Source organism: Aotus nancymaae, unplaced genomic scaffold, assembly GCF_030222135.1.
Source record: "Aotus nancymaae isolate 86718 unplaced genomic scaffold, 86718_ANA_hifiasm-v0.15.2.pri h1tg000076l, whole genome shotgun sequence".
Taxonomy (NCBI): Eukaryota; Metazoa; Chordata; class Mammalia; order Primates; family Aotidae; genus Aotus; species Aotus nancymaae.
Genome location: NW_026988491.1, coordinates 12,989,056 through 13,007,552, shown reverse-complemented (window position 1 = coordinate 13,007,552; position 18,497 = coordinate 12,989,056). Strand labels below are relative to the sequence as shown.

Sequence of the window (18,497 nt, the reverse complement as noted above, 5' to 3'; positions counted from 1 at the left end):
CTGGAACTACAGGTGCATGTCACCATGCCCAGCTAATTAAAAAAAAAATTTTTAGTAGAGATGGGGTCTTGCTATGTTGCCTGGGCTGGTCTTGAACTCCTAGCTCATGCAGTCCTCCCACCTCAGCCTGCTGAAGCACTTCAATTATAGGTGTGAGCCACTAGGCCCAGCCTCCCCAGTAATCATTAAACCCTAGGCAACATTCCCACTTCTAGTACCTGAATGCCTCCTTTCTAATGACATGCTTCCTTAACAAATGGTACCTGAGGCTTGATTCATTAAGACAGCCCCCTCCTCTGTTTGGTCCAGGGTTGGTAGTGTTTCCACTCTGGAGCATTCTCCAAGGGGAGGTTTGGGATGGGTAAAGGGTGTACCTTTCTTTTGTAAAGTGGTAAAAGGCTGTTGTGAATGCCTGCACATACTCAGGACAATTCCTTCCAGGAAGCATTTTGAAAGGAAAGCTAAGGATCTGGAAATTGATGTTCTCAGAACTGTCAGTCCCATTAGTCCTTGGAAAGTCTTCATGTCCCCACAGGGTTTGAAGATCTCTGGTTAAAAATCTGTTCTTGGCAGGGCACGGTGGCTCACACCTGTAATCCCAGCACTTTGGGAGGCCGAGGCGGGCAGATCACTTGAGGTCAGGAGTTCAAGACCAGTCTGGCCAACATAGTGAAACCCCCATCTCTACTAAAAATACAAAAATTAATTGGGCCTGGTCACGGGTGCCTGTAATCCCAGCTACTCAGGAGGCTGAGGCAGGAGAATTGCTTGAACCTCGGGGGTGGAGGTTGCAGTGAGCAGAGATCACACCTCTGCACTCCAACTCGGGCAATAGTTATTGCTGTTCTATCTCTTTTACCTCCTAGAACAGACCTAACACAAAGAAGACACTTAACAATATTTCTGGACTTGGCAAATGAGGTCATCTATGTAAACTCTTGGCCCTGTGCTTAGCATATGATGATGCTCTGTAAACGTCGGTTCCCAAAAAGCACAGATGAAACAGGTGCTGCAGAAGAACAGCCATCACTCAGAGACCAATACCAAAATATTATTCAGTGTTTGGGTACTGCCTGTCACAATGGCTTGAAACAAATGTGTGTTCTTTGTACTGAAATACATAAATTCTTCTGACAGTTATTTCAGGAACCCAGTTAAGAGATTCCATTTACTGCCCCCAAAATAGAAATAATCAAAAACTCTGGAACCTTGAGCACAGCTGAAGTTTTAATGGGTAAACCAGGATAGAGGGAGTAATTGGGTTTTGTGGTGGGGATAGAGCCTGTCTTGTCAAGAGCAGACACATTTTCCCATCTGCTCAATGAAAGCACTGGCTGTGTTCAAAATATGCTTTTCATGGCAATCGTCTGTCTGAGCGTCCACAATTCAGGGGAATGAGCTGCAATTACTTTAGGTCTCTGACCTGCTGTCTGCCCTTCTCTCGTTTAAGTGTTAGGGATTTGCACAGTGGGAATGAAAAAGTACCAAACCACAGAGCTGGCTTCTGCGATGAGACCCAGCTATCAATTAGGACACCTACCTATTAGAGACTGAGTCATTTGTTCATTTAATAAATAATTTTAAAGATAGAACAGTTTTAGGAAATGGAACCTGCAGGAGAAAGTGATAGGGAGAGAGAAAACCAGGGAGATGAAAAGGGCAGAGGGCAGGGTATTCTCCCCTACCTCTTTGTATAGTGCCTCAACTCTGTCTCCCTTTCCTAGCTCCCAGGTCCTAAACCTGGAGAAAGAAGTAGTTGAGAGACTGGACTATCAAATTAGGCACAGATTAGAATCCTAGCTCTTAGCCTGGCCAACATGGTGAAACCCTGTCTGTACTAAAAGCACAAAAATTAGATGGGTGTTGTGGCATGCACCTGTGGTCCTAGCTAGTTGGGGGACTGAGGCATGAGAATCGCTTGAACCCGGGAGGCAGAGGTTGCAGTGAGCTGAGATCACGCCACTGCACTCCAGCCTGGGTGGCAGAGTGAGACCCTGTCTCAAAAAAAAAAAAAGAATCCTAGCTCTCAGAGGAGTCATTTCATCTCCCTGAACCTCAGTTTTTCTTATCGGTAAAATGGGTACCTAGGGAAGTCAGTCACAATGTGGGCATTAAATATGATCTTATATGCTCAGCAAACAGCATAGCATAGAGTAAGAATTCAGTAAACATGAGCTCTTATATTATACAAGGGTGATATCTAGAGAAACACAGCTGGAGATTAGGAAAAGTGATGTCTTTGAGCCAGGAAGGCATACATTTCAGGACCCCCAGCATCTGTGAAACCCAGTTGTACACCTTTCCCCGTTACATATGTCAGGTGCAAACGTGGATTATTAGGATCCTGGGCTTTGTCTCTGGGAAGATGATGAGATGGCTAGAAACTACATTGTCAGGGTCCAAGGACATCCCTGGGCTGAGACCTTGGACATAGGTCCTTGCAGGGGACAGGGAGGGAATATATATATACATAGATATTCTGATTTTTGTAGAGCCAAAAAGAAAAAAAAAGGCAGTGAAAGAAGGCCACTGTAAGGAGGAATCATCACCAGAGTTCTCAGTTGCAAACAATAGAATCCACTCAAGCTACTTTAAGCAGAAAGAAATGTATTAAGATGGGGTTTCTCCATGTTGGTCAGGCTGAGGCAGGAGAATCGCTTGAACCCAGGAGGCGGAGGCAGCAGTGAGCTGAGATCGCGCCATTGCACTCCAGCCGGGGCAACAAGAGCGAGACTCCGTCTCAAAAAAAAAAGAATGAGCATTGATGCTTCATTGTGCCCTGGGAGTGTTTTCCTTGCAACCACTTCAACACTATAAAAATCAGTAGCTGTTGGACAGCCAGCTGCATGATGTCTGGGACGTCCTTTCGGCTTTCTCCTGCCCATTCAAATATCACATTTCTATAAAAGCAAACGGTTGTTGTTGAGGCTGGTGGACTGCTTGTCTGCCACTTGGTGGGCCATCTGTTTAACATTGCCAAACTCCTACTCATCCTTAAAGACAGAATGCAAGTGTCTTCTCTCCTTGGAAGCCCTCCAGCTCTCGCCCAGACAGAATCCAGCTCTAGCTTCCCGTGATACTCTCCTTACACTGCTTGTGGCCAACTATGAGTTGTTTCCCAATATCCCTTGTCCCCTTCACCTATGAAAAAACCTCTGATTTTTTGCTGGGCATATACCTGGCCAAAATAAAGAGTATATTTTCTAGCCTCCCCTACCTCTGTGTGTGGCCATGTGACTAAGATCCAGTTAATGAAATACTAGTGGATGTGTCATGTGGCAGTTTCTGGAAACTTTCCTTAAAAAACAGCTTTATCTCTTTGTCCTTTCCTCCCTCCTGCTGCCTGGAATGTGAATGTGATAGCAGGAGCTCCAGATGCCTTCCTGGACCCTAAAAACATGGCCGAGTGTGATAGCTCACACCGGTAATCCCAGCACTTTGAGAGGCTGAATCAGGCAGATCACTGGAGGTCAGGAGTTTGAGACCAGCCTGGCCAACATGGTGAAACCCTGTCTGTCCTCAAAATACAAAATTAGTCGGGTATAGTGGCGCACACCTAAAATCCCAGTGACTTGGGAGGCTGAGGCAAGAGAATTGCTTGAACCCAGGAGGTGAAGGTTGTAGTGAGCCAAGATCGCGCCATTCCACTTCTGCCTAGGAGGTAAGAGCAAAACTCTGTCTCAAAAAAAAAAAAAAAAATAGAGAACAAGGGTCTTGTCTTATGAAACCTGGAACTGTGCTCTGGAAGAAGTCAGAATCTGGCCAGGTGCCATGGCTCATTCCTATAAGCCCAGCACTTTGAGAGGCTGAGGCAGAAGGATCACTTGAGGTCAGGAGTTTGAGACCAACCTGGCCAACATGGTGAAACCCCATCTCTACTAAAAGAACAAAAATTAGGTGGGCAGGGTGGTGGGCACCTGTAATCCCAGCTCGGGAGGCTGAGGCAGGAGAATTGATTGAACCCCGGGAGGCAAAGGTTGCAGTGAGCCGAAATTGCACCATTGTACTCCAGCCTCAGCAACAGAGCAAGATTCCATCTCAAAAAAAAAAAAAAAGAAAGAAATCAGAATCCCTGAGGATTTAGCACCACCAGTGCTTAGAAACACTGTATGAGCCCAGGCTTGCCTGCCTTCAGACTTTTATGTGAGAGATAAATTTCTTTATTTATTTTTATTTATCTATTTTAAGACAGGCTCTTGCTCTGTCGCCCAGGCTGGAATGCAGTGGTGCAGTCATGGCTCACTGCAGCCTCAGCCTCCCAGGCTCAAGCAATCCTCCCACCTCAGCCTCCCAAATAGCTGGGACTACAGGTGCACACCACTATATGCTTGGCTAATGGTTTTTTTTTTTTTTTTTTGGTAGAGACAAGGTCTCACTATGTTATCCAGGCTGGTGGGAGAGAAATTTCTACCTATTTTGAGCCACTGTTATTTTGAGTCTCTGTCACATTCAAACATAATCCTAACTTCTGTAGCCTCTCTATAACAAATACGGGATGCCTGCCACACTTTAGTGTAACTATTTACTGTTATCTCCCCTGCTCAATGGGAAGCTCCTCAAGTCAGGGGCTCAGTTTCATTGTTTGCCCAGTGCAGACACATTAGTAGTTGCCCAGTGAAACATTTGCTGAAAAAAGTGATTGCATAAAGGATGATAGCAATGTTTTTGGAGCACTCACCAGGAGCACTCATGTAATTTGCGTACATTAGCTGACTTAATCCCACAAGGAAACCAAAGTGGTGAAGAGGTTTGATGACTTGCCTCAGATTACCGGCTGTTGAATGAGAGAATGGGGACTGGAACCCTGGTTGGCCTGGGTCCCAGCCCATGTGTTTTCCACATTAGCCACTACTGTCTGCCATGCTCCTGAGAGGACCTGAAAAATCATCCTCTGCATGTTCCTTTGCTGAGAACAATAAGAAATAGCAAAGAAATTGCATGTATTACTTTTTTGTATTTCTCTGACTACCAACTTTATTTTGTTCTCTCTCCTTCTCCCTCTCTCTCTCTCTTTTGTCTCCTGAAGTCTTTTAGTGCAAATTCACCCAATGAAAAAGCCTCTTCGGCCAAGCAGAACTCAGGAAAAAGTTCACAAATACAGAACACTGCAAAAGGTATATTGACTACCAAAAAGGGAAATGTAGACTGAGTTATTATCTCCAAAACCCTGGTTTCTTGAGTTTGTTTGAACAGAATTTGCTACCCTACTCTATACTTGGGGTTCCACCCTGGGCCTTGGCACCAAGTAATATTTTATGAAAGGATGCAGTTGTCTTTTCAGTTCAGCAATCACTGATTAAGTTCCACTTTTGTGGTGTTGAGGTCAGTACAGTGCTAATATCTGTGGGGAAGAGAAGTTGTTGACACTAGAAGAAAATAAATTTAAGACATGATGACTGCTTCTCTCCCCAACCAGAAACCAGTAATTACTAAGGTTGGAAGTAATTTGCACCCAGGTCTTAATCTATAAAGGTGACTTAGTGATAGCACAGAGAGGTCAGTACCATTGAAAGAAAAGTTCAATGTTACTTGCAATTCCCCTGGAAATTCCCCCTGGAAATTGCAAGTAACATTAAACTCAACACACCATGCATTCAGGGCCGGGGGGAGGCACCAGTGCTGGTCAGGAGGCAGAAAGGAGCATGGAGAAGGGATAGGCCACACTCTTTTTTTGAAGTTTCATTAGGAAAGACAAAGCAAGGCATGGTAACTAGTTTAGGATTAGCTGGGTGCAGTGGCTTACACCTGTAATCCCAACATTTTGGGAGGCCAAGGCAGGAGGATTGCTTGAGCCCAGAAGTTCAAGACTGGCCTGAGTAACATAGTCAGACCCTGTCTCTATTAAAAAAAGAAAAAAAAAAATTTAAGCTGGGCACTGTGGGTGTACATCTGTACTCCCAGCTACTAAGGAGGTTGAGGTGGGAGGATCTCTTGAGTCCCGGAGGTTGAGACTGCAGTGAGTCATGATTGAGCATTTAATGAATATTTACTATATGCCAGGTACTATGCCAAACCTTATTCAAACAGCCTAGGTGACAGTGAGACCTTGTCTCAGAGAAAAATTTTAAAGTTTAGAATTGGCTGGGTTGAATAATTCCAGTGGGCTCTAGGGCATAGGGGCTGTCCCTAGTTGGCTTGGTGTGTGAGTTAGATAGAGTTGGTTCAGTGTGGCCTCTGGATTGTGGGAGAGGTGTATAAGCAACTTTGTCTGTTAGTCTAGCCCTGTAATTAATGGATGGCAAACAGACAAATACAGAATATAAGAAAACATTGAACAAGAACTCTTAAGTATCATTCTAGGTAATTTTTTTTTTAATTTATTTTTTTTATTGCGATGGAGTCTTGCTCTGTCGCCCAAGCTGGAGTGCAGTGGTGCGATCTCAGCTCACTGCAACCTCCGCCTCCCGGGTTCAAGCAATTCTCCTGCCTCAGCCTCCCGAGTAGCTGGAACTATAGGTCTGCACCACCACACCCAGCTAATTTTTTTGTATTTTTGCTAGAGATGGGGTTTTACCATGTTAGCCAGGCTGACCTCAAACTCCTGACCAAGTGATCCATCCACCTCGGCCTCCCAAAGTGCTGGGATTACAAGCATGAGCCACCGCACCCAGCCGGGTAATTTCACTCATTATTATTATTTAAACTTTATTATTTTTCTTGAGGGAGAAATGGAGGCTCAGAGAAGTTAGTATGTGAATTATGTCTCAATAAAACTGTTAAAGAAAAAGCCTAGGGACCACTGATCAAGAGGTTTAGCTAGGGCTCTAAATGGAGGTAAATATTTGCAGGAAACTTTGCAAGTCCCCCAGAGTTTACATATATATTCAATTAATGAAGACCCATGTGTCAAAGAGGAATTGCCAAGGGAAATTAGAAAATATTTGAACTGAATGAAATGAGACCTTCTTTTCTAATATGAGCATTTATTTAAGGCTAGAGGCTTCCCTCTAAACTGCTTAAGCCGGGCACAGTGGCTCATACCTGTAATCCCAGCACTTTGGGAGGCCAAGGTGGGCAGGTCACTTGAGGCCAAGAGTTTGAGACAAGCTTGGTCAACATGGTGAAACCCTGTCTCTACTAAAACTACGAAATTTAACTGGGCATGGTGGCACACACCTGTAGTTCCAGCTACTCAGGAGTCTGAGACACGAGAATTGCTTGAATCTAATGGTCATTTTCTTGCTAATGTCACATTGACAGAGCATCATTTTCAGACCCTGGTCTTGAAGAAACCCACAGAAGAAGTCAAGAGAATATCAGAAGCAAGAGACTGTGAGAATATGTTTCTTAAAAAGGTGAGCACATGATTGGAAATTTAATAGTAAAGGTGATTTCAAAGGAGGTGAGAGATATTATATTATAAAATGATAATTAACATTTAATGAATATTTACTATATGCCAGGTACTATGCCAAACCTTATGCAAACTGTTTATTTTACTATCACAGTCCTCTGAGATAGTTACTATTGTTATTCTCCAGTTTATTAATGAGCAAAGTGATTTTGAGAGCAGGTACCCAATTTGTCAAATAACACAAAGCAAATAAATGATAAAAAAAGTAAAAAAATAAAGGCTGGACACGGTGGTTCATGCCTGTAATCCCAGCACTTTGAGAGACCTAGGCAGGTGGATCACTTGAGGTCAGGAGTTTGAGACCAGCCTGGCCAACATGGTGAAACACCGTCTCTACTAAAAAATGCAAAAATTAGCTGGGCATGGTGGCATGCCTATAATCCCAGCTACTCAGGAGGCTGAGGCAGGGGAATTGCCTGAACCTGGGAGGCAGAGGTTGCAGTGCACTGAGATGGTGCCACTGCACTTTAGCCTGGGCAGCAGCGTGAGACTCCCTCTTAATTAAATCAATCAATCAATCAATCAATCAATCATAGATAAGTGATAAAATCAAGATGTGCATGCAGATCTGACTGGCTCTGAGCCTGAGCTCTCAACCACCGACCCTTTCCTCCAGCACAGCACCCAGCACAGGAAAGGCACTAGTATCATTCTCTCCTCTTCCCCTTCCCCACAAACCTCGGTGGATGGTAGTTTATATCAGTAGAAACTTCAGTCTTGTGTAGTAAGACCTGAACAGGGTGAGAGGTTTGGGAGCTTCCAGCTAGCAAGGGAGGCAAGCCATAGAATTTGGGCCAAGTAAAATGAGAAATGTAGATTTATTGTTTTTTGTTTTGTTTCGTTTTGAGACGGAGTCTTGCTCTGTCGCCCAGACTGGAGTGCAGTGGCCTGATCTCATCTCACTGCAACCTCTGCCTCCCAGGTTCAGCAATTCTCCTGCCTCAGCCTCCTGAGTAGCTGGGATTAGAGGGGCGCGCCACTACGCCCAGCTAATTTGTTTGTATTTTTGGTAGATACAGGGTTTCATCATGTTGTCAGGCTGGTCTCAAACTCTTGATCTTGTGATCCACCCGCCTTGGCCTCCCAAAGTGCTGGGATTACAGCCGTGAGCCATCCCACCCAGCTGATTTCTTGTTTTCTTTTTTTGTTTTTTTTTTTGATACAGAATCTCACTCTGTCACCCAGGTTGGAGTGCAGTGGTGCAATCTTGGCTCACTGCAACCTCTGCCTCCTGGGTTCAAGTGATTCTCATGTCTCAGCCTCCCAAGTAGCTGGGACTGCAGGCATGTGCCACTATGCCAGACTAATTTTTATATTTTTAGTAGAGACGGGGTTTCACCATGTTGGTCAGGCTGGTCTCAAACTCGCGACCTCAGGTGATCTGCCTACCTCAGCCTCCCAGAATGCTGGGATTACAGGCATGAGCCATCATGCCCAGCCTGGAAATATGTTTTTTATTCTCTTGGATAGATACCTAGGAGTGACATTTTTGGGTCATATGGTATCTCTGTGTCCAACTTTTTGAGGAGCCTCTTAACTATTTTGCATAGTGCTGTACCATTTTACAAACCTACCATGAGGTTTCCAGTGTCTCCACATTCTCACCAACACTTATTTTCTGTTATTTTTATTATACCTCTCCTAATGGGTGTGAAGCAGTATCGTACTGTGGTTTCGACTTGCATTTTCCTCAGTGACCAATTCTATAGAGGAGCTTTTCGTGTGCCTAGTGTTCATTTGTCTGTCTTCTCTGGGGAAATCTCTATTCAAATTAGTTATCATTTTTTGATTTGGTTGTTTGTCTTTTTATTGTTGAGTTGTAAGAGTAGAGCCAAAATTTTACCATGCATAGTCTTACTCCTGATCCCATGCTGTAAATCAGTCTCTACTCACTGCAGTGTGTCTTAGAGAATGGTCCACATGAGAGCACAGAGAGATCTAGCAAGGCCTGTTTTCATGGTTCAAGGCACTGTGTTCCATAATTCATTCACGTGGTCTGATGGTGGTCATGTAAGCACTTCCAGTTTTTTGCTATTGTAAACACCGCTGCTTTGAACACCTTTGTGTGTGTGTGTGTGTTGTTGTGTTGTGTTTCTTGGCTCACATATATAAGAATACATATAGGAAAGATTTATATAAGTGGAATTACTAGATCTAAGTATGTGCACCTTAAATTGCTCTCCAAAGAAATTATGCCTTTTTTTTTTTTTTTTTGAGATGGGGTCTTATTCTATCCCCCTGGCTGGAGTACAGTGGTGCAATCACAGCTCACTGCAGCATCGGCCTCCTGGGCTGAAGGGATCCTTCCACTTCAGCCTCCCGAGGATCTGGGACCACGAGCACACGCCACCACAACTGGCTAATTGTTTTTTATTTTTTGGTAGAAATGGGATCTCCTTATTGTTGCCCCGGCTGGTCTCAAACTCTTGGGCTCAAGAAATCCTCCCACCTTGGCCTACCAATGTACTGGGATTACAGGCATGAACCACTGCACCTGGCCTATTTTGCCAATTTATATTCCCACTAGCAGCATGTGAGCGATTTTCCATGTACCCTTGCAAACATTATGGATTATCAAATTATTTGTTAACATTCTGATGAGGGAGAAATGGTACCTTATATCAGTCTAGTGTTAATGATTTTCTCATAAATGAAGTTCAACCTATTTTTCTATATTTATTTTATTATTATTATTTTTTGAGATGGAGTCCCACTCCATCGCCCAGGCTGGAGTGCAGTGGAATGTCACCACACCCAACTAATTTTTGTATTTTTAATAGAGACAGGGTTTTGCCATGTTGGCCAGGCTGGTCTCAAATTCTTGACCTCAGGTGATCCGCCCACCTCAGCGCTGGGTTTACAGGCATGAGCCACCACGCCTATCCAGAAGTTCTTAATTTTTATAGTTATATTTAGTGGTAGTCTTTTATGGCTTCTAAATTTCATTTCTTTCTAAGCTCCTTATCATTCTAAGATTATATAAAACGTCTTCCCCAATTTTTTCACAGTATTTTATATTATCACCTATTCTCAATATAATCTTTACTCACATAACTCCCCAGTATCACCAGGCGTCACTCTATTCCTTAGAATTTAGCTAAAGCTGGGCTGAAGCATTTGTTATCTAATTTGTTTGAAGTCTAGTACCCTCTCAAAAATGTCTGTGAACTCTGGGGCCTGCTGTTTTCCTGGCACCAAGCTCCGTGTCTGTCCTGCATGTGCTGTGCACATGCTAATAGCGTCAGCCCAAATGTGGAACTCACCTTTTCTTTTTTTACAAAACCACTCACGGCCTCTGTGTGCATGTATCTGTGTATATGGAAGAATGGAAAACTTTATGGAAGTTTAAAGAGATGAGGAGAGGGGTGCCCGTAGCACAGTAATGCAAAGAATTTTTTTTTTTTTTGAGGCAGAGTCTTGTTCTGTCACCCAGGCTGGAGTGCAGTGGCAAGACCTTGGCTCACTGCAACTTCTGCCTCATGGGTTCAAGCTATTCTCCTGCCTTAGCCTCCCGAGTAGCTGGGATTACTTGTATGCCCCACCATGCCCAGCTAATTTTTGCATTTTTAGTAGATATGGGGTTTAGCCACGTTGGTCGGGGGGGGTCTTAAACTCCTAACCTCAAGTGATCTACCCACCTTGGCCTCCCAAAGTGCTGGAATTACAGGCGTGCGCCACCATGCCTGGCTAATTTTTGTACTTTTAGTAGAGATGAGATTTTGCTATGTCAGCCAGGCTGGTCTAGAACTTCTAACCTCAAGTGATCTGCCCATCTCCACCTCCAAAGTGCTGGGATTACAGGTGTGAGCCACCGCTCCTGGCCCACAATAATGCAAAAAATTTTAAAGTTAATATTAGTTGGCCAGGCACCGTGGCTCACACCTATAATCCAAACACTTTGGAGGGCAAGGAGGGTGGATCACCTGAGGTCAGGAGTTTGAGATCAGCCTTGCCAACATGGCAAAACCCTGTCTCTACTAAAAATACAAAAATTAGCCGGGCATGGTGGTTCACATCTGTAATCCCAGCTACTTGGGAGGCTGAGCCAGGAGAACCACTTGAACCCAGGAGGTGGAGGTTGCAATGAGCTGAGATTGCCCCATTGCACTCTAGCCTGGGTGACAGATTGAGACTCCATCTCAAAAACATAAACAAAAAATAAAGTGAATATTAGTTGCCCTTCTTAAAACTCCTTTAGCCATTCTACCATTTGCCAGGGCATCTTCTTCCAGTTTTCTCCACTTTCCTCTTTCCCTTTCTTTCTTTCACACAAACTCCTGCTCATGTCTAGTGCAGGGCAGAAGCTTTCCTTTGCCTTCAGTCACGCTGGAGGCTCTCACCTGCTTACCAAGTGGCCTGTTCCATGTCTCCCAAGGAAAAGACAGCCCTGCCCTGTAATGAATTATGGTACCAGCTGAGACAATTTGTTTGTATCCCCCTAGACTTCCTTCATTTTTTTTTTTTTTGGAAACCAAATCTCACTCTGTTGCCCAGGCTGGAGTACAGTGGCATGATCTTGGCTCACTGCAACCTCTGCCTCCCAGGTTCAAGTGATTCTCCTGCCTCCCAAGTAGCTGGGATTACAGTCATGCACCACCACGCCTGGCTAATTTCTTTGTATTTTTAGTAGATACGGGGTTTTACCATGTTGGCCAGGCTGGTCTTGAACTCCTGGCCTCAAGTGATCTACCCACCTCAGCCTCTCAAAGTGCTGGGATTACAGGCATGAGCCACCACACCTAGCCTAGACTCCTTTTTAAAGGATTTTTAAAAATATGTATCTTGCATTTTTAGATGTTTTGTCATGAGTTTAGGGCATCCTTTAAAATTTTAAAATACATATACCTATGACCTGGTAATTCAGCTTCTAACAATCTATCCTGTAGAAATGTTCATTACAAGAGTATCCCTTACAGTATTAATCTGTACCAGCAGAAATCAAAGAAAACTTCAATTTCAGTAGAGAAATAGGTGAATTTTGAAGTGTCCATAATAAGAATACTCTGCTGCTGTGAAAAGCCATGAGGAAGATTTACACCTTCTGATATGAAATCAGAAGGGGATTTCATATCAAATCTTTCTGATATGAAAGACTGTCAGCCAATGACATCTAAAAGTTAATCAAGAAAATGGTGGCTCATGCCTGTAATCCCAGCACTTTGGGAGGACGAGGCAAGTGGATCACCTGAGGTCAGGAGTTCGAGATCAGCCTGATCAACATGGTGAAACCCTGTCCCTACTAAAAAATACAAAAATTAGCCATCCATGGTGGCAGGCACCTGTAATACCAGCTACTCAGGAGGCTGAGGCAGGAGAATCGCTTGAACCAGGAGTCAGAGGTTGCAGTGAGCTAAAATTGCACCACTTCACTCCAGCCTGGGTGACAGAGTGAGACTAAGTCTCAAATAATAAAAATAATAATAATAAAATTAAATTAATCAAGAAAATATTACAGGCAATGTAGTTAGCAAGTGAAAATTAAAGTTGTAAAACATTATGTATAGGGTGATTCCATCTTTATTTTTGAAATATGTTTCTGGTGTAAAGTCAGTATGTGCCTGTGGAGGCACAGAAAATATTGTGGGATACACAGAAAAATATTAACACTGTTAATATTTTTGGAGGGATACAATAAAAATTGGAGGGATACACAGAAAAATATTAATGGTGTTTATTGCTAAGAAAGATGAGTGGGGATGAGGAAAGCTTTTTCTTGTACATCTCTACATTGTATGAATTTTTCACAATGAGAATGAATTTATTTTGTGAAAAAAAAATACATAAAGATTTTTGTCTCAGAGATGGCAGAAAATTACTATCTAAATGTCAAAATGAGGACCAGAGCAAGAGAGAAGATGGTCCCACTTCCTATGGCCCCATCGACACGTGTCCAGAGAGTACAGCCAAACTCAAATTGTGTTCAGGAGCCATCAAGGCACTGGGGATATTTAAGCTGGAGAAGACCTGAGGGCTTACCTCATATTTTTTTTTTTTTTTTTTTTGAGACAGAGTCTCGCTCTGTCTCCCAGGCTGGAGTGCAGTGGCACAGTCTTGGCTCACTGCAACATCTGCCTCCCGGGTTCAAGCAATTCTTCTGCCTCAGCCTCCCAAGTAGCTGGGACTACAGGCCTGTGCCACCACACCTGGCTAATTTTTGTGTTTTTATTAGTAATGGGGTTTCACCATATTGGCCAGGCTGGTCTTAAACTCCTGACCTCATGATCCACCCACCTCGGCTGCCCTAAGTGCTGGGGATTACAGGCATGAGCCACTGCACTCAGCCTCTCCTCAGATATTTTAAGGACTGTCATGTGACTCTGGAGGAAGATGGATTGGAATTATAGACAGCGTGATTTTAATCTAGGGTAAGAAAGAACTTCCTAAGAGTCCAAGTTGTCATTTCAAACCCACTTTGCATCTGGCTGTGCTGCAGTCTGCTGGGTTTTTTCCCAGCTCTAGCTCTCAAACCAAGTCATTCTTCTTCCTAGATCTCTGATGCCAACCCCTTAATGCTAAGTCCTGCTTTGCTTATTTATTTATTTATTTACTTATTTATTGAGACAGGGTCTTGCTCTTAATGCTAGGTCCTGCTTTGCTGATTGATTGATTGATTGATTGAGACAGGGTCTTGCTCTGTTGCCCAGGCTGGATGGAGTGCAGTGGTGCAATCTTGGCTCACTGAAACCTCTGTCTCCCAGGTTCAAGCAATCCTGCTGCCTCAGCCTCTCGAGTAGCTGGGATTACAGGTGCGTGCCACCATGCCCAGTAATTTTTTGTATTTTTAGTAGAGACTGGGTTTTGCCATGTTGGCCAGGCTGTTCTTGAACTCCTGACCTCAAGTGATCCTCCCGTTTCAGCCTCCCAACATGCTGCGATTACAGGCATGAGCCACTGTGCCCAGCCTCCTGCTTTGCTTTCTTTTTTTTTTTTTTTTGAGACGGAGTTTCACTCTTGTTACCCAGGCTGGAGTGCAATGGTGCAATCTTGGCTCACCGCAGCCTCCGCCTCCTGGGTTCAGGCAATTCTCCTGCCTCAGCCTCCCAAGTAGCTAGGATTACAGGCACGCGCCACCATGCCCAGCTAATTTTTTGTATTTTTAGTAGAGACGGGGTTTCACCATGTTGACCAGGATGGTCTCGATCTCTTGACCTCGTGATCCACCTGCCTCAGCCTCCCAAAGTGCTGGGATTACAGGCGTGAGCCACCGCGCCCGGCCTGCTTTGCTTTCTATCTGCTCCTTAGGTCTGATGTTCCAGAATGTCTCTTCCCTTGCCCACTGTTCCTTCTTCACCTAGTGATGTGGCTATGAGCCAGCCCTTCCCATTTCTATGCCCAGGTCCTTGTACCCAAATCCCCTCCCCTGCCTCCTGCCTGGGAGGAATAGGATACTTACTGACAGTGGTACTGGATGTTTCAGAAGGTAGCATGTTCCTTGTCTCCAAAGTTGGGGAAGCAAAAATGTGCATTTACCTGTTGAGAATATTCCTGAAAGGATGTGTATCACTTGGATTTCTTTGCTTATAAGTAACAAAGCTGTCTGTGGCCAACTTGAGCAAAAGCTGAAAGAACATTGAGTAACTAAGGAGTCTGGAGAATCAGTCCAGGGACCAGAAGAATGAAGGTAGTTGCAGCCCTCGAACCATCTCTTCAAAGTGACATCTCTGGAATGGGGAAACTTCCACATGTTTTCAGTCCGTATTTTACTCTACTCAAAACTCAGAATCCGAGGAGCAGAAGTTTTGAATGGCCAGGCTATTCCAGGTGCTGTAACTGGGTGGTGGAGGTAGGGTGGGGGGCAGTGAAAGGAAGATTCTGACTCCAGAGCCTGTGAAGACTTCTGAGGACCCCTCCTGTGGCTCTCATCGGGAGAGCAAGACATCTGATTTAAAACCCCCTCAGTTGGGCACAGTGGCTCACACCTGTAATCTCAGCACTTTGGGAGGCTGAGGCAGGCAGATCACGAGGTCAGGAGATCAAGACCATCCTGGCCAACGTGGTGAAACCTCATCTCTACTAAATACAAAAAAAAGAACCTCAAGCCCAAATGCAGTAGAGGGCTGATCACCCCCACAAAAACACACAAGAGTCAGGAGCTGTTAGGAAAGGGAAAGGACGCTGAGTTGCCAGAAGAACAACTCTCAGATAAACCTTGCAATGCATTCGCGGATCCTAGATACTGGACTTTCATAGACTTTGAAAAATTAACCTTTTTACCAAGTAAATTCATTAAAACAAAATCACTGCTGTCTGTCATCACTAGCATTTTATAAAAGAAAGTCATTAATATCAAAAGCAAAAAATTTTAAAAGGTCCTTAAAGTGAATCAGTTTACTTCATGTTAGACTTAGGTGGATTTTTCCTTGTTTCCCCCCATTTCCCTGGTGACCACACAGCATGGCCCCCATTAGGAAACAGGGTGTCAGAATCACTGGACCACATGATCCATAAGTTCCCTACTAACTCCAGTGGTATCTTCCTATTAGAACAGTGGTTCTCAACTGGGACAGTTTTGTCCCCTGGGAGACATTTGCCCAGGTCTACAGACATTTCTTGTCACAACTGGGGGCAGAGGGGCATTGGGGGGAGGCCAGGGATGCTCCTTAACATCCTACAATGCACAAGACAGCATCCCACAACAAAGAAATAGCCAGCCCCAAATGTCAGTAGTGCTGAGGTTGAGAAACCTTGCTGGAGACAGAATAAATCCCATTAGACGGTTAATTAAATGAAACCCTATCCCATTAGGACAAGATTCAAAAATAGTGTGGTTGGGTGCTGCTGCAGCCTTGATTCATGAGGCAGAATTTTTTGTTCCATTAAAGTATAACTGCTTCTTCAAAATAAAATGTATTGTTTTAAACACAAAAGGAGTATTGACATTTTTGGAAAAAGGCAGAAGAAAACAAACCATTCTTGGCCCCAGCCTGTTCTCTTTGTGATCTGTTTCCTCCTGGCTCTCTACTAGCATCTCAAATAGCATCTGAAACAGGACTCTTGACTCCCCAACCCCCTGCCCCAGCTGGTTCCTCCCCAGATCATTCCACCTGAGCAGCTGATATCCAAGCCCTCTGAGCCATCCTAGACTCTTCTCTTTCTCACACCCACGTGGAGTTGAGTCTATCGGCAAATCCTGCCAGTTCTCCTTTATCGTATGTTGTAAATTTGCTCACTTTTCACCCCTTGTCTGCAACCACCAAGTCCTGGCCCTCATCAGCAATTCCCCAATCGCCACAAGAGCCTCCTGACTGCCCTTCTGCGCCCATTCTTAACCATCACAGTCATTTCTTCTCACATCAGTGAAAACGCCCTTAACAGATTACTCAGATTATGTTGTACTCCAGCTCAGAATCTGCCAGTGGCTTCCATGACCCTTAGAAAAAAGATCCCAGCTCCTCACCATGACCATAGCCCCTGCTCCCTCTGCACCACCCCCACCCCATGTGAGCCACCTCATTTCTGCCCCTCAATCAAATACATATTGGCGGCTGGATCTGTTGCACCTGCTATCTTCTTAGCCAGGAGCATCTCCTGATAAACCGTGCAATGGCTCCCTCCCCAACGGCATTCAGGATCCCTGAGGTCTCACCTCCTCACAGCCTTGGAAGCCCAGTCCTCTTCTCCTTAGCTTTCTCCATACCCTGGCCTGCTTGATCTTATTAGTATTCATCCAACTATAATGCAAACTCCATGAGGGCTGGAATTTGTCTTGTTCTGTGCGGAATCTCCAGCACCTAAAATAGTATTTATACATAGCAGTCACTCAATACATATTTGCTGAATCAATTATTAACATTTGGCTCACGCCTGTAATCCAAGCACTTCAGGAGGCTGAGGTGGGAGGATTACATGAGGTCAGGAGTTCCAGACCAGCCTGACCAACATGGTGAAATCCCGTCTCTACTAAAAATACAAAAATTAGCTGGGCGTGGTGGTGGTCACCTGTAATCTCAGCTACTTGGGAGGCTGAGACAGGAGAATCGCTTGAACCCAGGAGGCAGAGGTTACAGTGAGCTGAGATCATGCCACTGCACTCCAGCCTGGGCAATAGATTGAGACTCAGTCTCTCTCTCTCTCTCTCTTTCTCTCTCTCTCTCTCTCTCTCTCTATATATATATATATATGCACACACACATATATATGCTTTATAAATACAATCTGAGTATACATATACTTTATATATTACAATCTGAGTGCGTGTGTATATATATATAGCTACACATATACATAACACTATCAAACTTTGCATCTCAGTATTTAAAAATTTACTATTATACCTGAAACTCTGAAAACTTTTTTTTTTGAGACAAAGTTACGATCTTGGCTCACCACAACCTTCACCTCCCGGGTTCAAGCGATTCTCCTGCCTCAACCTCCTGAGTAGCTGGGATTACAGGCATTCGCCATCACACCTAGCTAATTTTGTGTTTTTAGTAGAGATGGGGTTTCTCCATGTTGACCAGGCTGGTCTCGAACTCTCGACCTCAGGTGATCTGCCCGCCTCAGCCTCCCAAAGTGCTGGCTTTACAGGCATGAGCCACCACACCTGGTAGCTGAAGCCTTTTTTAGGTTGCCAACTCTTCATGAACATTTTAATAGTGGTATACCATTCCTTTGGGTAGAGAGATCAATATCTTCTCCTTGAACATCTAAGTTATTCTCATCTTTTGCTATGTATAGTAAATTGCCATGGACGTCTTTGTGCCTTTACCTTTTTTTCTTTATTGTGAGTAATTTTCTTAGGATGCATCCTAAAACTAGAATTACTGGATCAAAGGACATGACAGCTTTGATGCCTTTCTGTTTCTTAATACATACTGTAAAAATGACAATATCCTTTATTTTTTCCTCTTTTTTTCATCCTCAGTCTTGTGCTGCTGGCAGAAGTCCTGAAATGACCTCAAACCTCTTCAACATTTATGGGAGGAGCCCTCTGATTGTGTACTTTCTCCATAACTACGCCAGTCTGCAGCAGTACGGCAAGGATGTATTGATAGTCAGAAGGGAAAAGACTACAGGCACCCCATATCCTTGTCACTGTGGGCAGGGTACGCACTGCTCCAGGCCCCCGCTTCCTCTTCCCAGAAGCAGAGGTCAGAGAACGGCACCAAGGCCTTAGCCTAGCACCTGGCACGCTGTGGGTACT

General features: G+C 44.3%; 1 protein-coding gene across 1 annotated transcript in view; it reads left to right on the top strand.

Annotated features, from left to right (window-relative positions):
- The window catches only part of FAM227A (family with sequence similarity 227 member A), a 52,695-nt gene that overhangs the window by 24,870 nt on the left and 9,328 nt on the right, over window positions 1-18,497 (top strand). The window contains exons 11-13 of the mRNA XM_064368336.1: window positions 5,027-5,114; window positions 7,201-7,295; window positions 18,219-18,384. Of these exons, the coding sequence (XP_064224406.1) occupies window positions 5,027-5,114; window positions 7,201-7,295; window positions 18,219-18,384 (349 nt within the window). The remainder of the gene's footprint in view (window positions 1-5,026; window positions 5,115-7,200; window positions 7,296-18,218; window positions 18,385-18,497) is intronic.